This window comes from Beauveria bassiana (assembly GCF_000280675.1).
Source record: "Beauveria bassiana ARSEF 2860 unplaced genomic scaffold BBA_S00013, whole genome shotgun sequence".
NCBI lineage: Eukaryota > Fungi > Ascomycota > Sordariomycetes > Hypocreales > Cordycipitaceae > Beauveria > Beauveria bassiana.
Genome location: NW_007930848.1, coordinates 344,202 through 368,872, shown reverse-complemented (window position 1 = coordinate 368,872; position 24,671 = coordinate 344,202). Strand labels below are relative to the sequence as shown.

Sequence of the window (24,671 nt, the reverse complement as noted above, 5' to 3'; positions counted from 1 at the left end):
ACATGTCCTCTAAAGCCAAAAACAAGATGCATATTGTACACATTTCTTGTGTGCCGTAAGGGGAGGATTGATCTGATCTAAAGCACTAGCAGATTAAGCCCCATCCGAAGATACAAGCTTGGATCGCTCATAAAGCCAGAGCTGCACATCATCGCTCATCAAGCGTATGCCAACAGTGCTTATACCGTCTTTCGTCTGTGCATAGTCGGATTCAGGGTCAGTACTGACCCGGAGCCGGGGTTTCGGCCGATGAAAATTGTCCTGTGCCGGGCCGGGGCAGCTTCCGTTGCAGTCAGCCGCAGCCGCAGCCGCAGCCGCAGCGCCTGCCGCCTCTCTGAGCACGTCGGCAACTTCCCAATAGCCTGCGAGCTCGGCAACGGTCTGGGCCGTGAATCCGTTGGCATCCGTGGCGGCCAGGTCGACCGCCACTCCGAGGTCCGCCGCCGCCGAGGTCGCGGCGGCGCGCCGCTCTCTGCGCTCCTTGTCGCGTAGCAGCAAATGAACCATTTTCAGGTAGCCAATGTATGCGGCGATATGCAAGGCGGTGGAGCCGTCGTTGGTGGGCAGCGCGGCGGAAGCATTGTGCTTGAGGAGCCGCCGGGCAGTGGCGGCGTGACCGCTGGCAACGGCCCAGTGGAGCGCCGTCTGGCCGCAGTGATCCTGCATGTCGACGCTTGCGCCGCTCCGGAGTAGCAAGGGCACCGTCTCCGCGCAGCCTTGGATGGCGAACCAGTGCAGTACGCTTCGGCCGTGAAAGTCTCGGGCATTCACGTCGGCGCCGCGATCCAGCAGGACCTCGACCAGATCAGCATATGTGCCCTCGGCGGCCCAGTGCAGCGCCGTGCGGTCGTCTAGGTCGCGGAGGTTGACGTCTGCTCCGTGGTCGAGTAGCAGAGGCACCATGGCGTCCGCCTTTAGCCACGCGGCATGCGTGAGGGCAGTCGACCCTCCGACTTCGTCAATGGCGTCAATGTCGGCGCCGTCCTCGAGCAAGACCAAAAGACGGGAAGTCCAGCCGCTGTTGATGACGTTTCGTAGCCCGGAAACGACAACGCTTCTGGTAGCCTTTCTCGAGGCCATTTCTTGCATCAGGTGCGACACATCTGTATTCTACAGAGCCTGTGATACCAGTTGCAAGGTGTTCTCCCCATCCCGAGTAACTACCTTGAGCAAGTCGACCAATTCACGCTTTCCACAGACTATGGCAGCTTGCAGTGCTGTCCACCCATCTCTGTCCTTGATGTTGCAGTCGGCCCCGTAGTGAAGGAGCTGTCTGGAAACCTTCCAGGTGGCCTGTATAGGCGGCGTGATGCAGTGCTGTGAATCCATGACGATTTGACGCAATTGAAGAAGCACCCAGATCATGGAGCGTTGTCACCACCTCGACTTGACCTGCTAGTGCACTCCACAGCAATGGTGTTTCATCTCCATTTGACTTGCAGTCGACTAGAGCTCCATTTTTCACGAGCAACCGGGTGATTGTATTGTCTGTAATCGCCCAGTGAACGGTGCATGCCCGTACTTGTCTGGCTCATTCGGATCTACTGGTAGCGTTGGATACCTTACTCCCAGAGACTGTCAACTCGGGGCGGCGGAGCCAAGACCGGTAACACAATGCTTGACATTGCACAGACCGTTCTGAATTCTTGGAACACTCGCCTGATGAGGAATTCGAATTGCAATAGTGTGACAAGTATTTCTTCCTTTAACCATTTCGTGGCAGCTTCGCCGTCCAATGCCTCGCCGGCTGAGTCTGTAATGCTCAGTCGCTTAAGGTTCTGAATCAAACAGCACAACCTGATCCCTGGGTCAGATTGGAACGCTGGCAAAGGTATATCTTCCGTGAAGAAATTGTTGAACGTCAGAGACAAGTTTGCCAGTCTTGGGCATTGCTTTAGGAGGTAGATACATGTGGAGACATGTAGCTTGGGCAATATCATATGCACCTTCTCCGGAATTTCCGGCTTGGAACAATTAAGTTGGGTATCGGCGTAGCTCTCCCAGCCGAGCTGAAAGCTTGTCATATTGTCGCGGCCAATACGGCCTATGGCCATGAGCAAAGCTGTTGCACCGTCTATATCGACTGCATGCATGGCCGTTCCTTGATATGCCACAGGCAACGCTTCGTGGCGAACTTGCTTATTGACTCTCAGCAGTGTGTCAGCTTCTCCAAATGGGAAGTAGAACCCACTCGGATCCCCCAACGCGCGACAGAACGTATGTCGTCTCCAGGTCTTTGGCTCCGCCGTGTACCAGCAGCGGCTGCCCAGCATGTGTTTGTAGATGTGTTGCCGTATTTCAACCAGTAAACTTAGTAGAGCGCCATCGTGTTTTTGCACCTGGCCTATTGTAGCCTCCGGTCCGCAACGTTCCAATTCTATTACGGCCGCAACAACGAGCGATTCCTCTGCTGTAAGGAGAAACTGGATAGCAAGGCCAGAGTTATCTTGTACATCGGCAAAATACTGATAATAGCCTGGGAGATTTGATCGCCTCAGGTAAGACGACGACGGAGGGCGAGAATAGAATAACCCTGAAAAGCTGTTGTACTCGTGGAATAACCGTCTTTCAAGGTCTGAAGTATCAAGTCGATTCAGGTCCACTGCTAGGGAGACTCAGTGGAATGGCTCTTCGAACGAGTTCGTCTATCTGATCCCAGCGCTGTAGAAGAAGTTGTCGATATCCTTTTTTGCCGTCGTCCAAAGCTAACACCTTTTGGCGACACCCTTTGATCTCCTCCAGAAACTTGGCCAGAAGTTTCTGTAGTAACACATTATCAATCGCTCCAGGTGTACTCTCAACACGTCCTTTATCTGAAGTTGCAGGTACACAAAGCTGGTCCAAGGCAGCGAGAGTCTTCAATTGCTTGAGCAGCGCAGTCTCTTCGGGGCTCAATTCTGAAGAAATCAAATCGTCGGGATCAAATCGATCGTTTGTGTTATTTTGCAATAAGAACCCGTACTCGGCCAGCAAAAAATCATTCGAATGTTCGCCGTAACATGTGCAGACCTCGTCACCTGTCCCATACTCGCGGTCTGCCACAATGTCGTAGCTCTCAGCACAATAAGACACTTTGCATCCCACGGACGCATGATTGAATAAATCGGCAACAGGCAGCATCGCTAGGCGATCGTGCCAAGGATAGAGAAGTGTCTGCTGCGTCTCCTGATAAAACGCTCTGCTGCTCACAACGAACCAAGCATGCATGTAGTCTTCCGATGGGACGTAAGGATAAGCGCTTTGAAGATGCTTCCAATCTCGGCCAAAATTGCTTTGCTGCTTCTCTAAAAGGCGTCTAGCCGTGCCTGGAAGAAGCCTCTGGGCCTCTGGAGGCCAGAAAAAAGGTATGGAGTTGAACTCGTCGATAGTTGGAGTCACCTTTATCCAGCTTTCTGCTGGTGGGTTGAGAACAAAGTCGGCGGCCAAGAGACCATGTATTGACATTTCCTGAGGTAATCTGGCACGAATGGCTGCCGGTACCGTGCCCAAGCCCCTCATGGCACGAGTAGGTACCGTCAATAAAACATCACCTTTCTACTGCTTAATCAGCCTACAATCTTACAGCAGTGATGCTTCACGATCAGTACCTTGAGGTTCTTGGTCGCTGTCATTCCAATGCCGCAATTCGTTTTCGTTTGCGGTTGAATGCCGCGGATTGAAACGCCTTTGGAAGTAGCCCATTCGAGCAACGAATGTATTGGATCCATTTCGACTCAGAAAAGCCGCGAAAGGAATATAGCTGTCGGACTTTTTCAGACCTTTTCTCTAGCTAGAAAGCCTGGTACATATGGCAGCGATGGGTCAGATTATGTGCGCCACGCCAATTGCTTGCTTGCTAATACTGATTGAAATGAGTAATGACAACAGCCGGTGGAGTCAGGCCAACAGCTTTGCGGCACGCAGCAATCCTTAAGTCCGGGTCACGTGCAGTGGAACGGGGTCGAATCTTCCTCCCAGCCTTTGCCACAGCGCTCAATAGGTAAGCTACAGTGGGCAAAGTTGCCCGTGCAAAGACGACAGCTTGGCCCCGGACCAAAACTACCTACCTAAATTAAATTCCACCTCCACCCGCATCGTCATCCTTGCAACCTTGCATCGCAGCGACAAAGACACCAAACTCATCACACATACACAACACACAATCATGTCGTTTACGTTTAGTATTCGGCAAGGACCTGCGCGCCTCGCGCAGCGTCTACCCGAGATTACCAGGAGCAGCACCTCAATCCTGCGCTCCTCTGCTGCCGGTTTCCCCGCCCGCGGCTTCCACCAAGCGGCTGCCAAGAAGCAGCAGCAGGCCATCGTGTCCCGCCTCGCGACGCCGACAATGACGCGCAATGCCTTTCGACAACCCGGAACTCGATTCTACAGCCAAAATCGCGGACAGTACCAGCAAGCGGCCTCATCGACGACGATGAGCGGCAGCGGCTACCGCAAGGTGCTGATCGGCGGCGCCATCTTTGGCGGCACACTCATGGCAATCAACGTGGTGTTTAACCGGGAGACGCGCGAGGACGGCGGCATGCCCGTTTACGAGCGTGAGTACCTCAACAACACCTTTCTGCACACGGGTCTGGGTGTCGGCATTATTGCACTGACGGCCCGGCAGATGGTGCAGTCGGGCTTCGTATACCGCATCATGACGACGAACCCATGGGTAGTTGGCCTGGGTGGTCTGGCGCTGAGCTTTGCCACCATGATTGGCACGCGTTCCATTAGCCCCGATAAGTGAGTTTTGACAGCAAACACGCTCCATGTTTTTGACCAAACGCAAATGCTAACCGCATACCTACAGCTACGTCCCCAAGTACGCCCTCTGGACTGCCTTCAACGCCACTCAGGCCGCTTTCGTCGCCCCGATGCTCGCTTTTCTCCCCGGCGCCCTGCTCGCCCGCGCCGGCCTCTACACTGTTGCCATGATGGGCTCCATCGCCATTGTCGGCGCCACTGCCAAGCAGGAGAAGTACCTATACATTGGCGGTCCCCTGCTCGCCGGCGCCGCCATTGTCGCCGCCTCGGGCTTCGCCCCGCTCCTGCTTCCCGTTACGGCCGTTCGCACGCTCGCCTTTACCGAGAACATTTGGCTGTACGGTGGCCTCGCCGTCTTTGGCGGCTTCACCCTCTACGATGTGCAAAAGGTACTGCACCACGCGCGTCTGGCCCAGGCCGGCTACATGAAGCGCGATCCCGTGAATGAGAGTATTGCGTTTGAGCTGGATTTTCTAAACATTTTCATTCGCATGGTGCAGATCCTGTCGACAAACCAGCGTCGCAAGTAAATAGGGACGCAAGGAGGAGGGAGTGGTTAGAGAGTGGCAATGGGCGGGGAATTGAGAGGCGAATGGACGCAAGGACGACGACTTTCCACTCATTCTTTGCAGATGTTGCGACTCTTGTGTTTTTTTTAAGACCGGACATTTTTGATATTTCCTTATTGTAGAACTAGATTATACCAGTTAAATAAAAAAGAGGAAACCCGAACTTTTCGAATGACCTTTGGATTGTGTGTGATTGTGAACGGTAGATTGTCTGCGCGATAGAGACGAGTATGGCCGACGTGATGATTTTCCCAAAGTCAAGCTGGCGGATAATACAATGAGAAGTATTTGAAGAATTGGAGATGCATTGGTCATGGTGTCATTAAGTACAGGATATATATTTTTCATGAACAAATCGTCGTCGTAAATTTCAGGTGAACCGATACGGCATCTCTGCCCAGCGCCCCTCAACGAACCTACATCTCTTCCCCCCACCCCCCAAAAATTTTTACAGCTTATTCCTGACGCCGCCGCCGCCATCGTCGTCGTCGTCTCCGCCGTGCGCCGCCGCAGGCAGTCACTCGAGCGGCTTAAACGGGCGCAGGTAATGGCTGGGGCACTCGTAGCCGGCCGGGTTGTTGTCGAGGTACAGCTGGTGGTACTCCTCGGCCGTCCACCACTTGCCGGCGGGGGCAATCTCGGTGACGATGCCGCCCTTCCACCACTGGGCGTTGGCCTGGGCCGTGACCTCGCGCGCGACGCGCTCCTGCTCGGCGTCGTGGAAGTAAATGGCGGAGCGGTACTGCGGGCCGGTGTCGGGCCCTTGGGCGTTGAGGGTCGTGGGGTCGTGGAAGCGGTAGAAGAACTCGAGGAGCTGGCGGTAGGAGACTTGTTTGGGGTCAAAGGTGAGCTGCGCGGCTTCGGCGTCTGCGATTTCATGTCAGCCGGGGTGTGCAAGGAGAAGAGAGCAGGGGGGGGAGAGAAGAAGCGTACGCCCAGTTTTGCCGCCGCAGACGGCACGGTAGCTCGGATCGCTCAGGTCGCCGCCAATGTAGCCGACTTTGGCGTCGAGGAGGCCCTTGCCGGCAAAGTGGCGGCGGTAGAGATGCTCGGTGCCCCAGAAGCAGCCGGCCGCGACGGTGCAGAGCTGTGCGCCGTCGGGGAGGGCGGCCGAGGTGGCGGCGCCGTTGGCGCCTTCGGGTGCAATGGACATTTTGGGCGACGACAAGGCAAAGGAGCGAGTGAAAAAGCGGTTGATAAAGGACGTAAACGGCATGCTGGAGGAAAGAGGAAAAAAAAAAAAAGTTCTGTAGCAAAGAAGAAGTGAGGTTTTTGGTGGTGGGGGAAACTGGTTCCTGACAAATGGATCCAGCAATGGCGTGATGTAGAATGGCGGGGTCTTGGAATAATGTACGTTGTGCGTGGAAGAAAGAAAAATAAAGGTCGAGAGCAAAAAAAAAGGCAAAACTGTTGGATTAATATATTGGCTCAGATGGAGGGAATGGAATTCAAAAAGGTTGATGGGATGAGGAATTAATGGTTTGCCTCATGACGACATTGCTTCCAAATAGCTCTTCTTTTTTTTTGGCTGCTACAAGGTTTCGGGACGCCAGCCCGCACTGAAGGGCTGGTGGTGGAGCTTTGGGCGGGGTGACAAATCTTGGCTCAGAAACGGGCGACCGAAATGGGAAAGCAATTTGGTATTAATGTGTATAAGACGACGGCAGAGACAAAAAAAAAGACAGAGAAATAAATGATACTCCCGAGCGAATAGATCATGGTAGCTATGTATATAGGCTCCGGCACGCTGTAAACTATGAAAAAGTACAGCGCAATGCTTACGAGACGAGGTTGAGTTGCATATAATGATATCAAGGAAATCGAGTACGACATACCTAGACAACTACAGCCTTGCACATATTAAAGTAGTGTCGCTCTTGACATTCATTACCTCTATTCGCTCTAGGCGTCGTCATGGGCGACTATGAGAGGATGGATGGTTGGTGGAGGCCCCCATGTAAGTGTGCACCAAGTGCACTTTGAAAATCGAGTCAAAAATGCAGCTTGCTCCCTTGTGAACCCTTGTGTTTTTCAAAATATCGCGCCCGATGACGCAACAACTTTCCAGATGCCCTGGTAAGTACTTGCAATGCAGCGCCCATCTCTCGGCGTTTCTACGTGGTCGTGGTTGTCTTTGCCCAACACATCACAAGGACACACAAGCCGTCGCACCTGACTATCCAGGACTTGCACTTCTCCGCGGTGTCAAACGTCGCAGAGCCAGAAAATGTATAATGCATTACACATATCCCTAAAATCACCTTGATGATTGAATCATGATTTTTCGTAATTCTCTAACCCCTACTGTCATGGCTTCGGCAAGGGAAGAGCTGTCAGAGACGGCACCGCTCTTGGTATGACCTCCTAAACTTGCCACTACACCAACACAGAAACAAGTAGATCCAGCAAGGTCTAACATTTTTTCCTCTTCCACTTAGGCCGCAGAATACCAGTCTCGCACACAAACCCATCCTTTACCCGCGCAATCCGTTCCCGCCCCGTACAGTGGCTACGGCACCGCAGATTGGCTCCGCGCACTCGTCCAGAGCACCCACGCTGAGGCGGCGGCGGCGGCGGCGGCGGCGGCGCCACCCCGATGGTGGCTGCCGGCGCAGGGCTGGCTCGCCGCGTGCGTCGTTGGCGTCGCCACAGCGCTCGTCGCTTTCGTCGTCGACGTCAGCGTCGAGACCGTCTCGGACTGGAAGAGCGGCCGCTGCGCCGCGGGGCGGTTCTGGCAAAACAGACGCGCATGCTGCGCCCTGGACGGGGGCATGTGCCAGCAGTGGAAACCCTGGGCGGTGGCCTTTTCGCGCGCATACTTGATTTATGTCGTGTTGGCGCTTGCGTTTGGCGCGTTTGCGTCGGCGCTGTCCCTGACTACGAGGCACGATTTGGTGGTGGCCCAGCCAGAATTGGACAGTCTCTCGCCGCGACATGGACAGCAGCAGCAGCAGCAGCAGCAGCAGCAGACTGTCGTGGTCAAGACAATATACATGGCGACGGGCAGCGGTATCCCCGAAATCAAATCGGTGCTCTCGGGCTTTGACATTCCGCACCTGCTCAGCTTCAAAGTCATGGTCGTCAAGTCGGTCGGCGCCGTCTTTGCCGTCGCCACGGCCATGTGCCTCGGCAAGGAAGGCCCCTTTGTGCACATTGCCACCTGCATCGGGCATTTGGTTGCCGCCCGCCTGCCGCAGTACGCTGACAACGCGATGCGCATGCGCGAGATACTCAGCATCGCCTGCTCCGCGGGTCTCTCCGTCGCCTTTGGCGCGCCCATCGGCGGCGTCCTCTTCAGCTACGAGGAGATTAGCACCTACTTTCCCCGGCGGGTGCTCTGGCGGGCGTTTTTGTGCTCGCTGGTGGCGGCGGCGGTCCTGAAGCAGCTGAATCCGACGGGCACGGGCAAGCTGGTGCTCTTTGAGACAAACTACGGCGTTGACTACGACGTTGCGCACTACGCCGTGTTTATCCTGCTGGGCGTCTGCGGGGGCGTCTTTGGCGGTGTCTTTTGCTACGCGAATGGTCTGTGGTCGAGGACGTTTCGACAGATTCCGCTCATCAAAAGCAGCCCCGTGCTAGAAGTATGCGTCGTCGTGCTCGTTACGGCGCTGCTGCAGTACCCGAACCCGCTGATTCGGGAGACGGGCGACAAGGTCATGGAGCAGCTGCTCGTCGACTGCAACGACATGGACGAGGGCTGGATCTGCGCAGCCGAGGCCGCCGGTGCGCAGGGCAAAGGATCCTACTATGCGTGGCTCGTCTCGGGGACGCTCGTCAAGCTGGTGCTCACAATCATCACGTTTGGCTGCAAGGTGCCCTCGGGCGTCATCATCCCCGCGCTCGACGCCGGTGCACTCTTTGGGCGTATGGTCGGCCAGCTCGTGCCGGACATTTCCCCCGGCATCTTTGCCATGGTCGGATCCGCAGCATTTCTGGCCGGCGTGTGCCGCATGACGGTGAGCCTGGCCGTCATCATGTTTGAGCTGACGGGCGAGGTCAAGTACATTCCGCCCTTTATGGTGGCCATCCTGACAGCGAAATGGGTCGCCGACTACATCAGCACAGACGGCGTGTACGATGTCGCGCAAACCCTGGTGGGTCATCCGTTTCTGGATTCGGAACAGGCTGTAGAAAAGCTGAGAGAGCACAATCGCACAAGGGCGCCTCTCCGTGCCGAAGCGCTGCTGTCTCGGTCGCACAGGGCCAACGGGCTGACGCTGCGAGTCACGGCGGAGCGACAAGTCGAGGTGGCGCATCTCCGCAGCAAGCTGGCCGAGGTCAGGGAGAATCACATTTGGGAACCCGGGTTCATCTTGGTGAATGAGAGCGGCATCTGCTGCGGCTACGTCTCGGGTGATGATTTGCGCACGATTGTAGCCGCCATTGACAAGGACGCCATGGCGGAACAAGGCGGCGTCGTCAACCTCGCGACAGATGACTTTTCAGCCCTGATTGACACAAGCCCGGTGTGCGTATCGGCAATGGCCCCCGTAGAGCACGCCGTGGAAATGTTTGGCAAGCTGGGCGTGGCCTATGTCGCTGTGGTTGCCGAGGACTCGTCGCGATTCGTGGGCTTGGTGACGAGAAAAGACTTGCTGTGCTTTCTGGACTCGCTATTGTAAATCTTCCCAGAGAGGAGGTTGAGTAAACGTGTGGAAGCTAGAGCGGTTGTTTGCATGGTATGATGTATGTACAAGGGACGTTGTCTGTTGGCTGTCCTCGGCCCCGACAAGAAAATTCCCCGATGACTGGTGTGGAGACTGGGCGCCCCGGAGCCATACATACATGATAAAAGATTAGAACGATTTAATAAAATTACTACCTGGATATACGCGTATCGTAAAGGGGAGAAACTCCACTGTGGCATTGAGCTGCAGTCTTTCTAACCATGTTCGGCTCGGATCCGGTTTCTGAGCATCAGGTCAGGACCCAGCGCTCTGAAGCGAATACGGTCATCAACCGGATCCGGGACCAGTTCAAGAATTTGACGGCAACGAGATCACTACCATCTGGCAAACGGCTTCAGATATATAGTCTGTCCCGGTGGCTGCTTAACGGCGGAATACACATCAATCCAGCACAGTCTGTCCTGTCGTTCCATCACCACGACACAATGTCGGTGCCAGTCGTCAACTACTCGTACTACCCGCCCAACGTCGTCATTGACGGCTATGTCGCCAACACGCTGTCGACGACGCAGATTCTCGCCATCTTCACCTCGACCCTCGCCTCCGTCCTGGTGCCCTGCTTCTTGCTGATCCGCCGCGTGCGCCCCTCCATTCCGACCTCGGAGCTGGCCACGGCGCTCTGGTTTGTGCTCTGTGGCGTCATTCACCTCGGTCTAGAAGGTGAGCTACATTCTTTATCCCATCTCTTTTGCGTCTTCATATTTTTCTCGTGAAGAGAGGGGGGGGGGGGAAACAACGCTTTACCAGTTAACACCCGTATACAAAGGCCATTATGCCCGCCATCAACACCACATTGGCGCCTCGTCCCACGTCCTCTCCCAGCTCTGGAAGGAGTACGCCCTCTCCGACTCGCGCTACCTCACCCGCGACAGCTTCGTCGCCTGCATGGAGGGCATCACGGCCGCGTTTTGGGGCCCGCTGTCGTTTCTGTGCGCGTACGGCGTCGTCCGCGGCAGCGCCTGGCGGCACCCACTCCAGTCCATCGTCTCGCTCGGCCAGCTCTACGGCGACGTCTTGTACTATGCGACCTGCACGTATGAGTTTGTCGTTTACGGCCAAGAGTTTTCGCGGCCGGAGCCGTATTATTTCATTGGGTATTATGTGTTTCTCAATGCGTTCTGGATCGTTATCCCGTCCGTGTTGCTGCTGTCGAGTGGGAGGGCGACGACGCGTGCGTTTGCAGCGCTTGAGAGGCGAGACAAGAATCCATAGGCTGTGCAGGGAAGAGGCCCCAAGTGAATTTAATAGCCAAACATTAATATTTACTAGCTAATCAACTAGCTAGTAAATAAATAGGTGTTCATTTCACGAATTCGCGGTTCACTGGCTTGATTCACTGGCTTGATTCACTGGTTTGATTCACTGGCTTGATCTACTGGCTGTTGATTAACTGGTCAATTGCTACAATTGTGAGATGTTAAAAAAAGTCCTCTCTATGCATATTATGGACAACAAGGCTGAGCACAAACTCACTGTGAAGCAAGTCTTGAAAAGCCATTCCTGTCCTCGTCTGGTGTATATGATACTAGGCTATGGTTGGTGTAGGCTGGTACGTATTGCTCTCCCATTTTTAGCTGCTTCTAAATAGACATTCTTTCTTTCACGTATTACTTAAGGAGCCTCAAAGAATATAACCTGTATGGTTATGTCATCTCGTACACGGCGGCTCATCGGCTCAGTGGCCGTCAAGGCTCCCGCCACCATGTACCTGTGCCTGCCACCAAGTACATTCTTGAGCAAACACACCGCCGCGTTATCCAAATCTTCAATGGCAAAGTCGGCCGCTCGCGCCGTGCGGCTCAGCGAGCCGTCCTCGTTGACATCGTACCGAGACTCGTCTGACTCGACCACGGTTTCCGGTCTGCCCTCGCGCCGAGCGGCGAGCCAGCGTGAGACGCATTCCACGGCATCCTCGTTGCTAATCGCCTCCCAGAGCCCATCGGAGCCCATAATCACAAAGTCGCGCGCACCGACTACGCGCGTCGTGACCTCGGGCGAGGCCGTCAAGTAAGGCGGCGTTTTAGAGTTGGCATGTGGCGCTGGGCCGTGGCAGTTGCCCCGAGCTTTCATGACCAACTCAGTGGGCCACTTCCATCGATGATTTCCAAATGTTCTTGTGGGAGTCATGCCTAAAAGGTGCCCATCATTCATATCCAATATGTCCTTCTCTTCTCCTGGATGCGCGGCAGCAATGCGGGCAATCTCTTGCTCATTGCATGTGTTCTGGTCTTTGCTTAGTACGTCCACCATGGGCTTACCTAGCTCTGGAGACCACTGGGCCCTCACAGCTCTAGAATCACCTGTGAGGGCGACATGTAAAGTTGCAGAGCTAGGTTGATATACAAGAAGCAGCGCGCATGAGCCAGCAAAGGCGGGACCCGTAGCGACACGAACCGCCGCTGTGCCAGCTGGGTGACCTGCGGCAAGCGCAGTTTCAGCAATGCTCAAGATCCGATTATCCAGGTTGATGAAAGCCTTTTTGATAGCATCTTCAGCGCTAGCGGGGTCATTGCTGGTAGGAAGACGAGCCAGTGCGTTGGCAACGTATGGGATAAGGCTTTTACCAAGGACAGCAGAAGTTTCCGCCCCGCTATCAATAGAATCAGTGGGACAAGATTTCACCTCCAATTGTTGGGGTTGTGATGAAGTAAACTTACTTATGTCCATCATAAACCCCAGTATATAGTGTATCTTGGCCGTCTGCCCCTCTCACAACGGCAACATCCCAACAATCCTCGCTTGGGAATTTAGTCCCAAGACTGACCACATCCACACGACCCAGGCGGTCGTTGGCAACTTTGAAAGAGAATGAGTCGGCACCTTTGCGGATTTCGGCGTCGGCTTCTTCATAACTCAGTGGCTTGACTGGTGAAACCACAGGGATATCAACTTCTTCAGGGACAACTTGAATGACGGGAGCAGCTCTTTGGGTATCCATATTCTTGTTAGAGATGCTGTGAGATATGTTCTTATGTGTGAAGTTGTTTGGTAGTAGTATAATCTTGTCAATTGGATTGTATTTTCTTTGGAACTGAATCGTACTCTAGTTGCTTCCCAGGCCCCTAAATATGAAGAAAAGGCAAAGGGGGTGGTGAGGGGTAAGAAGTCACGAGGTGAGCTCTTCATGCTATTTTTATAAATATAGTTCTTTATTGAGGCATGTGTGCGTGAGCCTCAAAAGTTCAGTCAATCCTTGGGAATATTGGGACAGCCACGAAAAGTGATGAACGAGACAGCGGCCAGGAGGATTCGTAGTCCATCCCTTCGTAGCATGGGCAATCTGTGCAATAGTACAGATTGGGATTGAGACAGAGCGATATCTGGGGCCATGGATATCTGCAATCCAGTATCACGTATCCTCTTTCAGACTACATGACAAGGCTGCGTGGCGCAGGGCCAAGCAAATTCGTCAGTCTGTGTTGTCCTCCACCTACCTGCCTAATCCGTTATTATTGAGGGCACTTTTGTTGACTTCGGTAGCACTCGCATAATAATTGGCTTTGAAAGGTGCACAGGTTGCTAAAATTGAATCAAGGCTGTTTATGTCAAGTCGTGGCTGCAAGGATTGAATTGGCGCGTCTCTCTCCCCGCACTCCAGAAGTGAACAGCGTTAATGATCTCAAGCAGCAGACACCAGACACTCCATGTCTTTTTAGATAGTCCGGAGAGTGATAAAACCTCAACAAGCAGTAATTTATGACTGGATTCGAGGGAGCCAAGACTAGGTAGCAAATAAAGTTGAAAGTAATCAGTGCTCGCTGAAAACAAGAGCAAAGTGGCTAGTCAAAACCATGGGCAAGTGTCGCACCAGTCTTTGCAAGTTGGTCCACCCGTTCGGTGGAGGATACCAGTGTGGCCAGATGACATTGGTCGTCTTTGTTTGTCCCATCCTAGTTCCAGCCTTGAGCTCAGCCGAGAGTTCTGCGGGCGTCGTCGATAATATGCCTGATTTGGACTGCCTGCACTTCCCTTCCTGGCTATCAATGCGTTCCCATAGATGACAGCGACCCAGTATACTGCCCCACGGACGGCATTATGCTGGATTTCTGTTCCCTAAAGCTTGTTCGAGGCTGCCAGTGCGGAACCGGAAGAAGCAGTCAAGGAAGCAAAGGTTGAGTTTGAGGAAGTCGCGGCAGTGCCCGTCGCTGTTGGACAAGAAGGCGGAGCTCAATGTGCTGTGGTGCAGTCTCTCGCATCAGTTTGACGCGGGTGTGCGGCAACCGCTTGCCATGCGTTTCTGGGGGGGGGTCATGCATGCATTCTTCCTCCTGTCCCTCGGCACCATGGCCTCTAAGAGACAAGCAGCACAGCCCTTCATGCCCAATCGCTCACTCTCGCCACCGCAACTCAGATCTGTTATGTGCATCATCGTCAACTTTGTGATCCCCTTGTCTAATTGATCCCCATGAGAGTAGTCTCACGGGCAATGACGGTCTCCTGTTTGGAGAGCTCCGTCTGCTTGCGTCGATTGGAAGCTATCTTCTTATTTCAGAACTCAAGCATCACTTTTTACGAGATCGTTGCCATTTTCACGCGAGAAATGCAAGACTTGATCAAGTTGACAACTGTATCCGGCGGTTTCAAGCTCCTTGTGACTTGGTCAAACCCGTTTCTAAACGGCCGGGTTTATGCACTCGATCTCGTCCCTCACGATAGGTAGTGGCTACGCCCTTGGCCGACAGGCTGGCGAGTACATTACCAGCCCCCTTCTCCCTTACTCTATAGCATATATATATATGTTTACTCTCAATGGGACACAGAAAACTGGAAAGAATAGTCGGCTAACTGGCGCATCCTGGCTCGAGCGCCGCTGCGGCATCGTTGGCACGTCTCTAGTCTGCCAGAATGGGAGTCTTTGTCCTTTGAACGTCATGGTAGACACGACGTCTTTACAAGAAATCTATTAGTGCGTGTCTATCAGCTGTGAGAACTCGATGCATGGTTTTTCGGTCGTGTTATTGCATGGGACGACAATACCAAGCCGATGAACCAAGATAACGTGCCGCCAATTGTACTGCCCTCGGGACATGGAGTAGAGCCCCCCAACACTGAGTTTGGTAGACTATTGCCAGATGCACTGAGCACTGTCTTTGAGAAAGGGTAATCAGGTGGGAAGATTCCTCAAAAGCCGCCGAATCACATATCCTCAGCCCCTCCAGCGATGGTGCGCCTCAATGGCGAGCCCATTTTAGCGGCCAAGGCTCTCGAGTTTCACTGGACGGTTACAGGGTCAGGTCGTACGGAATAACAGGCAGCAATAATTCTCAAGCTCCATGTTCATCGCTCTGGTTCGATAAGCAAGGACCAATCCCGGCGAAAGCCTCCATAACGTCATGCAAGTCAGAGGATGAATAGAGAGCTTCCAACTCTTCTAGTCGACAACCTTACAAGACAGCGAGAAATAACAAAAAAGGTGCAAGAGACCCAAGCATCCAAACGGAGAGCTTTCTTCTTTCTTTCAAACAACCTCACCCCTAAACTTTTGGGCGTGCTCTATGTTCTTTGTCGTGTGGTCATGGTCCATGTGGCCGCAGCGCGCCATCCCTTGTCCGCCGCCACATCTTGGCTCTCCGCCCCCCGCCCTCTTTCCCTCTGCGGCTTTTCAATGTCATACAATAGTTTAGTTCAACGTCGGCCTTCGCTTGTCTCGGACGGTGAGCGGAACAAGGCCGCATGTCCGCCGCCGTCGTGAATGGTGAGGCTGTACGAGGGCGTCGCTACATACTGTTCTCCTTGTGTTGTCTGACTTTTTTCGACAGATTTCGCCCACTTACGTTAGCCGTATAAACGCGTGTCCCTTACAAAAGGCCACTGGGTGGGTGCAAGAAAAGGTATACAGGACTTCTTTGTTTGCAACGTGGCCAATAGGGAGTCAAGAAGCATGCACATGAAAAAGTCTTGAGCTCACACAAACCAAGCTCTCTTTCTGCTGTCGTGCAGGATTGGCACAAACTTAACCCGTACTATGCAGTCCTATTGGATCGCTGCGGCCGTCGGGAGCCAGTCGACAATCACTTGTCTCTGCAAAAAAAAGATGCAGAAAGAGGGTCAAGTCACATTACATCGAATGTGGATTAGAAAGCGCGCAGAGAGACAAAGCTCCTTCTACTTGCGTCTCAACATGCATATGGGCTCAACTCGTCCTCGCCACACGCCTCGCACAGCCTCGCGGCCGACGTCGTGCAAAGGAACAACGAGTGTGGTGTCGTGTGCTTACGCCAAGACTGTGAGCGCTGCTACATGCATGTCGGTGAAGCTCCGCGAGAGAAAGCTATGTGCAACCTTGTTACCGAGCGACGAGCAAGACGAGGTGTGTGGGATCAAGGGGAAATAGTTAGGAAAGCAACGCTGAAATGTATTGATCGTATTGTCTGGTCCGTAATTCGTCTCATGGATATTGATAATTAAAAAAACGCCCCCATGTTTTGTCTTTTTTCCCCAAACTCCCCCACCTTGAGACATGAGAAATCACACAAGACTCGAGCCAAAATCCGCTACATCGGAGCGCATAAAAGCCGTACATCCCTCCTCGCCATGCATTTAAATTGATCGCCGCCACAAACGTTTTCATGTTCAGCTGCGGACCCCGGGGAAGAAGGAGGCGGCCTTGTCTGGAGAAAAGGCTGATCAGGCTGTACAACTTCGGGGGTGCGGACCTTTATCGGCCGAGAGGGACGTGACCTTGACAAAAATTCTTCGTCGCTCTTCTCACTACCAATGAGCGGCGGATTGTTTTGTCATCCACATGCATGCGTCGCCGGTAAAAGACGCTGATGGCCGTACTTTCCGCTTTGGCCCATGAGCTATAACGATACTAATTGTTGCCTTCACTTTCAAGTTGTCCTGCTCTGTTTGAGAGCCGGCGGACCCATGCAGTGTCACTCGAGCGGTGTGACAGCTGCGCTGCATGAGATCTTCGGGCGCAGCGTCGCATTCGTGCCCCAACATACCATTTAAAATCCGGATTCAAGGCCCGAAATCCTTTTCGACGCATATCCAGCGGGCAACTTCCGCGTTGATGCACGATGCGAATGTGATTGTCCGTCCACGGCTTCGGATGTTGGCCGAGCTAGCGTCCCCGCCTGTGCTTCAAGACTTCAGCCTGTTCTCCAGCCCACCTTTATCCGCACACAAAAGCGGTATTGCTCCGCCCATTTCGGGCATTAATATAAACAGGACCGCCCTCGCTTATATGGCCGAGCCCAATAAGATTCCCATTTCTGCAACATCCTCATTGACACACCTGTGTGAGCGCTCGAGGAGTTTTGACAGGCTCAAACGTCAAGTTCGAGGGATGGCTGCGCGATGAGAACTTGGTCCTGTCGTTGCTGAGCTAGCCTGCTCCTGATTTCGCTTTCATAATGAAACTGCAGTCAATCATACTCAGTCGTCCAGGGTGCAGAATCGGACAGTCACCGGCTCCAGGCCAATCATGGCGTGGTAAACATCTGGATGCACAGCTCCGGTTCCGAAGTCGTCGCCAATCGTCGAGTAAAACAAAGCGTGGGTCGACGACTGTGCAGCCAGCTCCGTCGTCGACTCGAGGGGGCGTTGATACAGCTGCCTGTTTTGCGGGGCAAGCGGTCGACGGGACGTGGTTTCTACGAGGCAGCCAGCCACAACGTCAAACGAAATGCCAATGGCAACAAGCTCCTTCAAAATGAAATCCGTCGAACGGCCGATGACTGCACATAATTGTCAGCGTGTTACTTTCTCAGAATGTGATTCGCCATCACTTACTTGGATTGAATACCATGACTCTGTGCAGCATGTGGAGGCAATAATCCAGACGTCGCATGGCTTGGGAGTCGCTCGGCATAGCCTGGACCTGGAGCAAGAAGACAGATGCGGCAATATACATGCTGTACGAAATCGAGAGAGCGCAGTACTTTATACTGTACGTCCTGGCAAAGAGATCGAAGATTGCAATTGTGGCAGTTGCCGACGTTACACAATTGATGAGATAGGTATTCCAGGGCAGCTGGCCGTCAAAGTCTGTGACGTATTGACGTGTGAGCATAGGCCTATACAGAAGGATCTTGTAAGTGTGAAATATGCAGCTATACCGAGTGTCAGCACAAAAGATCTTCACAAAAGATCTTCTTTTCGACGGGTCAAGTCCATCTGCGACTTACTTGGAGGTGAAGAGGTGCGTTGGGGGGCCGATGGCGGGGAGATTGGCGGCGTCCATTTTGAGGTAAGGAGGAAAATCATCCCACCATTTATCCAGAGCGGGTCCCTGAATGGCCAAGCACTCGAGCATTTCTGTCTCGGTATTTGGAATGACGGGATCGTACATGTGCAGCAAAATCTCGTTGAAGATGAGGGAAAGCCGAATCATGGCGATGAAGCAGGTGGCCGAATGCGCAGTCGAGGCCGGGTAATTCCATGTTCTGCCATCAGGTGGCATGCCAAAGGGTTGCCAAGGTTCGTTTTCAGCCGAATCGTCGTCTGCAGTTCCATGTTAGCACGTGTGAGCTGGACAAAGATGAGCATTGCTTTGCGGGACATACACATAACGAGTGGTGGCGAAGCAGGGGTGAGATGCAAAGTCGGCATTCGGCCCATGTACAGACTCAGCATCTTGTCCCAGAAGTAACTACTCCAAAAAATTCGACGACGAATTTCGATATCTTCTTCGTTGAGGGGAACAGAGCCGGGATATCGCTGGCCATCAAAACATACGCCTATTTGGTCCATGAGTCGGAAGGCGAGACCACTGTAGGTCCAGGCCTGAATTGTGTTGCCAAAGGCGCATTCCTCGGAGCTGAGGAGCAGCAAGGTTTGCACCATTGGAATGGTGCAAGCCCCGCGCCTCATGTCTTCGAACAGCATGCTGCGTGCATGTTTGCCAAAGATTTCTCCACCACCATAATGATCATCGAGGAGGAGGCGCGTAGTGGGGTCGTTTCTCCCCCAATTTACGGAATGCGACATGAGTGCGTTGAGGAGCATATGCGAGTAGTATTGGCCCATAGTTTGCATATCACCTGTCGCCTGGTTAGCATGAAAGTCGAGCTGGTGCGGTGGGCATCTTGTAGAGAGCTGGGGACTGACGAGTAAAGGCGGGCCTGTAAATGAACATGAAGAGTGGCTGAATCCAGCACCAATGAACGTTGAGTAAATATTGAAAGGGTTCCTGAACATGGGCGTTAGTAACATTAAACAGTTTTGCAATGGGATGCTACGCACTGGAGTGGCTGAGAAAGTTTCGAGGGCGCGCTGCTGCATAGCATTGGCGACTAGCCTTTCTCGTATTGACTGGTCGAGTTCGGCAGAAGTGTAAAAGCCATTTGAATGGAGACTTGCCGGTCGATCGTTGGCGGAGGCGCCGTTGCCGAATGTGATGCGACCCTTGTCGTCAACCGTGAGGCTGCTAAAGCTGCGGCTAAAGGACTGTTCGTCGGGATGGGATTTGGGTGGCGACCGGCCATCGTGCAGACCGGTGCTGGCGGTGGAAGGACTGGAATGGGCGGAAGCGGTGATGGAAGGGGGCGATCTAGATGCTGAAGCAAGTTGGTCCTCGAGTTCTTTGATGCGCTTCTCGAGACGCTGGGTATAAGAGAGCGTGGGGTTGCTGGCGGGGTGGTTTTTTGGTGTCAGCGGGCAGGCGGTCTGGGTGGGCAGGCCATGGCGGCACCGGCGCACATGGCAGGGTAAGACAGGGGGGGTTAAGTAAGAGCGACTTACAGCTTGTAGACGCATTCATCGTTGCGCGAGGTGCATCTCTGGCACATGGGTTGCTCGCCACCACATTTTACCTGTCGGGCGAAAAATAATGAAACTATGGTTAGCTGGGTGGTGATTTTGGGCTTGGGCGTGGGCGTGGTGGACGGGTAGGTGGCGAAATCGGAGGCTTCGAGCCGCCGGCTGCTGGCAGACACAGCAAGGGACAAGGAGGCAAACGAACTAACCTTGCGGCGGCGACAGGGCTCGCAGGAAAAGGCGCTCTTCTTGGTGGCTTTGGCGCTGGACATTGTGGTGGTGCAGCGACGGGCTCAACAGCCAAAGCCAAGTCGTCGCGTTGCTGGCCCGTCGATGAGGAGTGCGGAGGCGACTGGTCGGGCTGCGTTGTGTGTGAGTGAGAGGCGAGTGTGGTGGTGTTTTGTTTGGGGAAAAGACGATGAGCGATGATGGCGTAGGGGATTTTGAATTCGGAGGATCAGAGAGGGCGGGCCGGCGCCAAGCAGAGAGAGGAAAGTGCCCCGCAGCACGATGGAGGAGAACGAGGAGGAGGAGAAGAAAAAGAGCAGATGTGTGGATGGATGGCTTTTGGATGGTTAGGGCGAGAGGGAAAGGGAAAAAAAATGTCGACAGTGATTTTGGCTGGAGTCTGGATCGGCCAGGCTAAGAAAGCCAGGGACGATGATAGGCGGCCCGAGGAGATGTCGACAACAGAGGGGGGGGTCTTTGATGTCTTGGTTTAGTGCGAATTGTCTCTGCCTCTTTTTTTCTTTCATCTAAAAGCGCAAATGATTGTTTTTCCGGTTCCTTGTCGAATCTCGATTGTACTGGAGTCTGGCGCCCTGGCGGTACAGTTACCAAAAGTTTCTCACTCATTACCGATGGCAGTTGGGCGGCGGGGGGGGGGAGGGATGGGATGATAAGCGACAAGGGAAAATGGTCAAATGGTGAGCGAGACCAGTTCTAGCCTCTTTTGACCTCTCCTCTCAACCAGTTGCGACGTTAGCCTTTCTTGCGTTGTCTTGTCGACACCCAAGAAATCCCAGGACGAGGCGCACCCAGACGCCCGCCCCACTATACAAGACCCTCAAAATCTGTGCCTGGAGGCTGGACGGCAGTCGTGAAGGCGGGGAGACTGCAGTATTAGGAGAAGCAAAGAAAAGAAAAATTGAGAAGAAAAATTCTTCATTCCCTCGGTAGATACTGACAGAAGGGATGCCTTGAATGGCAGACAAGAGCGGTTCTTTATGGATCAATTATGGATGGCGCGGCAGTGGTCGTGATGGGCATGATGGGCAATGAGCACGGACGGGCGCGGCGACGATTTGTGGTCCATCTGCAGACTACTAATACTGGTAATAACCGGCGGACTACCTGTAACACAAGCAAACAACTTAAAAAGAAGTTGCGAAAAAAATAAGAAAAAAAAAAGAAAGGAAAAAAGAAAGAAAAAAAGGCTAAGGATTTGCCTCGGACCGAAACGAAAACGTTTCGACACACCAACAAAGCGAAAATCTGCTCCATCTCCATACCTGCCACTACCGTCTGCCGGTATCATCCTGTGTGTCTGTATCAGCACCTAGGGAGTAGTGGACACCGCCCTGCGGCTCCTCCCCCCCCCTTCTCCAAAACCCCCCCTGTTGCTTCTAGTGCTTCTGTTAATGCCTCTAGAATTTCTGTGCAGCAACTTTGTTCCTACCTTGCTGGTCCCCGGTTTCATGGCCTGATGGCAGTCTTTGCTCCATCCCCGTTTCTGTTTCGTTCTTCCTCTTTCTTTCTTCTTTGCCGTCTCTCTTTTTTTTTCTAATGTCTCCATTGCCGGATATGCAGGTGTGCAGGTATCTATCTCCTCGGTACCTACCTATACCTATATCTCACCACAATCCACTTGTACTTATAGGTATACAGACACCACACCACACATGATGCGCAGAAACTATAATATCCTGCGCACTAATACCCAACACACGTAAGACAAATGGGACCTTGTTCTGATTGACCCTCCATTTTTCTCTTCTCTTCTCTTCCTTCTTTTCTTTTTCCTTTGCATTCCTTTCCTTCGGTTTAATCTACCTACTTTGTCCCTTGCCCCCTGCCCAGCTGATCAGTTCAAACGTCGTTCGTGTCTGCCCCCGGCGATAACTCGACATTCCCTATTAGTAAATCTACCATTAAATCGCCCTGTAATTGTAATTCCCTGCATTCCCTTTGACTCTCCTGTTCTTCCCTGCAATTCTTTGTCATCCCCTGTCAGCCGCTGTGAATTCCGTCATCCTCCATAGTATTAACCCGTATTAACCCCCGCCGGGTTACGGATTACTACAACCGCAGCCACATGCAACCCCGGTCTTGATGTACCTGCAGCGGAGACACATTGGCGCAGAGATTAACCTTAATTCAATATTGTTTTTCTCTTTTTCCTGTTATTAACTCGTCGAGGCTTGGCTGTCATCATCTTATGATACGTACCAGGGGTGCCTCACCGTTTCTCTTGCCGGCAACTCGAGCCTCCGGATTCCTCTCAACTCCTTGCTTCTGGAAACATGTCTGTGCATTATTTAACCAACAACCTGCATTGACATATGAACAGGGGTGGAACAAATAAAACGAAATCGAATATCAACAAGATACTCCCACTTACAAGTCATGGCAAATGGATACCTACCTACCTACCTCGGCAGAAGCGAAAACGCACTCGCGCCAACCCGCAAAGCCCAGCACGCCACCCACTCTTCACGAGTCGACCGTTCGCGTCAATATCGGCGGCCCATTCTGGGTGGTGTAGCCCATGTGTGCTACGTGAGGCTCGGTTACATTGCTTGCGCCATTCCTTGTTGATCCGCGCTTGTATCTGGACTTCTCTGAGCCTCGGGCCCGGGCCGCCGCCAGGCCGCCTCGACATGCTGTTGTCGAGAGCAAACGCCCCCCTCCCCCCCCCCCCGGGCGCAGCACGCCACCAGCATATGCTAGCCCTCAGTGCCAGCCAGGCACAGGCTTGGAAACTTGATTCAGGTCAAGCGAAAAGGTCTTCATCAGCTCTGGCATCATTGTCTCGCTTTGTTTCACCCATCCGCCCTCGGCCGTGTGCTCTCACTCGTCTTTACCCACGCCCCGGCCCGGCTCAGCGGCGAGTCCGTTTCGGCTGGAGACTTGAGGGGCATCAGCCTTATGAGCCGTCTGGCACACACCAATCGACAGCCAGATGATCCTCCCAGTCTGACTCATCTGAAGGTAGATCAGGCTTGAAGTTCCACAACGAGAGCGGCAAAGTAAGATTGAAACGTGCGTTCCAATGTTGCTGTGCATCACGAATCGAGCTTGGATCTTGAACACCCCTCCCCCTTCTCATCAGGATTCCATACTCATAAAGCTATATCATCAGGATACAGTAATGAAACGCAAGCTAATATATCTGCTTTTGAATCTCAGGTATGGCTTCGAGAAACCAAGTACTCATAGTCTCTCGAGACGTCAAGTAGTACCTGACGCATTCGTAGGTTTTTAATCATATTTACAGCACATATATCCTTAGCCAGGTCAGACTATTGAGGAAGTTTAGAGATATCACGCAAAACATTATCCACCGGGCTTTGCGCCTCGCGCCAATCCTCATTACGAATTGCGTTTACTTTCGCTCGGGAGAAATCACGGCCGGCGTGGTGCTCAACTCCACCTGCGCAAAAGATGCATCTCGGGGTATTTGCGCGAGCATACCCTACGTGTCCACCCTAATGGCACTTATCGCAATATTGGTCTCAATAATGCACTAGTTTTACGAGCTGGAAACCGGCGTGGTAGCCGCCAACATTGTGCGGGTTGTCGCCCGAGCGGTGCCTGACGCTCGCCGAGAAGACCACGAATATGCCCAGCGTATGGCGGGTCATGATAACGTTGCTCCAATCCCATCACTGGTGTATCCGGATTCCGCGTGCCGAGGAGCGCGTATTAATGAACCAGAAATGATCTTCCTTCCGGCAGCCGCCGCTTCCGTATGCGGCTCTCGATGCGGGACTTGTCCACTTCGTGGGGAGCGACCCTGGCGAGCTCCGCATTGGCGGCGGACATCAGCGTGATATCTACCAGGAACAGATGAGGATCTTTGCCTTTCCGGACCTCGAGAGACATTTCACTCTTTTCGTACTGCAGTTAGTCGTCCATGTCGGGAAATTCGCTGCGCAATTTGAACCGCAAGGGCGACAGCAAACTGGGCCGGCTGACGTTGATGTAGATCTGCCGGTCAGAGTCTCGCGACTGCCGTTGACGCGATCAACCCACATTGTTTTCTAGGACCCGCGTGAACCATTTTCATAGTGACGCCGTAGAGCGTGACATGATAAAACTGTCTATACGAGGCGAGTCCTGGAGGTTGCGGATGCGTTTACCTTTCCAAACCATGTCTTTCCAGCTAGTGTATATGTTAGAGCATAATTCTCAAGAGTGCTATCGATCCATGTAGTGACACGTGTACCGTGGTCGAAGAGGACGAGTTCTTCTCTCATGTGGAGACTGCGGGCAGTAGCAAGAGCGATAGCGTCACGGGCCATGTCCAGTGACTCGTAGCCCTCAGCATTCGGCAGATCGAATGGGACAAAATGCTTTAGTTCTTGCGTAGCTAGCGAGTGAGCATAGCCCAAGGGCTCCTGGGTCAGTGCTCTTTGTAAAAGCGCATCCGCTTCGAGGGTCTTGTCTTCGGAGGTGCCCACCCTTCTTCCCACGAAAAAGTTATTCTTTTCGAGCCAATGCCCGTCTCTCATCACTTGTTCGTGACAGGCAATGAGTTTCTTGGAGTGAAGGAGCAGAATAAGAGTCTCTGCGAACAAATAACTCGAGCCTGAAATTCATTTCCGACGAAAATCGTGCGGGCAGGTTTCTCAACTCGTATTCAAGCTGAAAGCGGTATTCGGCAGTATATCCCATGTCTGGGATAAACTCTCGCTGCTCTTTCTGCGTATTGTTCGCACCCATTACCACCAAAAGA

At 53.2% G+C, this 24,671-nt stretch overlaps 9 protein-coding genes across 9 annotated transcripts; 3 read left to right on the top strand and 6 right to left on the bottom strand.

Annotated features, from left to right (window-relative positions):
• Nucleotides 1-93: 93 nt before the first annotated feature.
• BBA_05230 (ankyrin repeat protein) lies at nucleotides 94-1,329 on the bottom strand (the record flags this gene model as incomplete). The annotated part of the gene is made up of 2 exons (XM_008600327.1): nucleotides 94-1,110; nucleotides 1,165-1,329. 2 exons carry the CDS (start codon nucleotides 1,327-1,329, stop codon nucleotides 94-96), a joined length of 1,182 nt encoding a protein of 393 aa, XP_008598549.1.
• Nucleotides 1,330-2,583: 1,254 nt separating this feature from the next.
• BBA_05229 (SET domain-containing protein) lies at nucleotides 2,584-3,707 on the bottom strand (the record flags this gene model as incomplete). Its single annotated transcript, XM_008600326.1, has 2 exons — nucleotides 2,584-3,534; nucleotides 3,588-3,707. The coding sequence occupies 2 exons, from the start codon at nucleotides 3,705-3,707 to the stop codon at nucleotides 2,584-2,586; spliced, it is 1,071 nt and encodes a 356-aa protein (XP_008598548.1).
• A 437-nt stretch (nucleotides 3,708-4,144) lies between these two features.
• Nucleotides 4,145-5,279, top strand: BBA_05228 (bax Inhibitor family protein; the record flags this gene model as incomplete). The annotated part of the gene is made up of 2 exons (XM_008600325.1): nucleotides 4,145-4,728; nucleotides 4,796-5,279. The coding sequence occupies 2 exons, from the start codon at nucleotides 4,145-4,147 to the stop codon at nucleotides 5,277-5,279; spliced, it is 1,068 nt and encodes a 355-aa protein (XP_008598547.1).
• Nucleotides 5,280-5,835: 556 nt separating this feature from the next.
• Nucleotides 5,836-6,534, bottom strand: BBA_05227 (peptide methionine sulfoxide reductase; the record flags this gene model as incomplete). Its single annotated transcript, XM_008600324.1, has 2 exons — nucleotides 5,836-6,185; nucleotides 6,252-6,534. The coding sequence occupies 2 exons, from the start codon at nucleotides 6,532-6,534 to the stop codon at nucleotides 5,836-5,838; spliced, it is 633 nt and encodes a 210-aa protein (XP_008598546.1).
• A 1,060-nt stretch (nucleotides 6,535-7,594) lies between these two features.
• BBA_05226 (chloride channel protein) lies at nucleotides 7,595-9,943 on the top strand (the record flags this gene model as incomplete). Its single annotated transcript, XM_008600323.1, has 2 exons — nucleotides 7,595-7,672; nucleotides 7,757-9,943. 2 exons carry the CDS (start codon nucleotides 7,595-7,597, stop codon nucleotides 9,941-9,943), a joined length of 2,265 nt encoding a protein of 754 aa, XP_008598545.1.
• A 266-nt stretch (nucleotides 9,944-10,209) lies between these two features.
• On the top strand, nucleotides 10,210-11,221 carry BBA_05225 (3-beta-hydroxysteroid-Delta(8), Delta(7)-isomerase; the record flags this gene model as incomplete). The annotated part of the gene is made up of 2 exons (XM_008600322.1): nucleotides 10,210-10,669; nucleotides 10,776-11,221. The coding sequence occupies 2 exons, from the start codon at nucleotides 10,210-10,212 to the stop codon at nucleotides 11,219-11,221; spliced, it is 906 nt and encodes a 301-aa protein (XP_008598544.1).
• Nucleotides 11,222-11,620: 399 nt separating this feature from the next.
• BBA_05224 (protein phosphatase 2C) lies at nucleotides 11,621-12,947 on the bottom strand (the record flags this gene model as incomplete). Its single annotated transcript, XM_008600321.1, has 2 exons — nucleotides 11,621-12,599; nucleotides 12,667-12,947. The coding sequence occupies 2 exons, from the start codon at nucleotides 12,945-12,947 to the stop codon at nucleotides 11,621-11,623; spliced, it is 1,260 nt and encodes a 419-aa protein (XP_008598543.1).
• A 4,445-nt stretch (nucleotides 12,948-17,392) lies between these two features.
• On the bottom strand, nucleotides 17,393-19,986 carry BBA_05223 (fungal specific transcription factor; the record flags this gene model as incomplete). Its single annotated transcript, XM_008600320.1, has 7 exons — nucleotides 17,393-17,694; nucleotides 17,750-18,069; nucleotides 18,145-18,460; nucleotides 18,523-18,999; nucleotides 19,067-19,148; nucleotides 19,202-19,586; nucleotides 19,700-19,986. The coding sequence occupies 7 exons, from the start codon at nucleotides 19,984-19,986 to the stop codon at nucleotides 17,393-17,395; spliced, it is 2,169 nt and encodes a 722-aa protein (XP_008598542.1).
• Nucleotides 19,987-23,638: 3,652 nt separating this feature from the next.
• On the bottom strand, nucleotides 23,639-24,447 carry BBA_05222 (uncharacterized protein; the record flags this gene model as incomplete). Its single annotated transcript, XM_008600319.1, has 2 exons — nucleotides 23,639-23,833; nucleotides 24,076-24,447. The coding sequence occupies 2 exons, from the start codon at nucleotides 24,445-24,447 to the stop codon at nucleotides 23,639-23,641; spliced, it is 567 nt and encodes a 188-aa protein (XP_008598541.1).
• Between the last annotated feature and the right edge of the window lie 224 nt (nucleotides 24,448-24,671).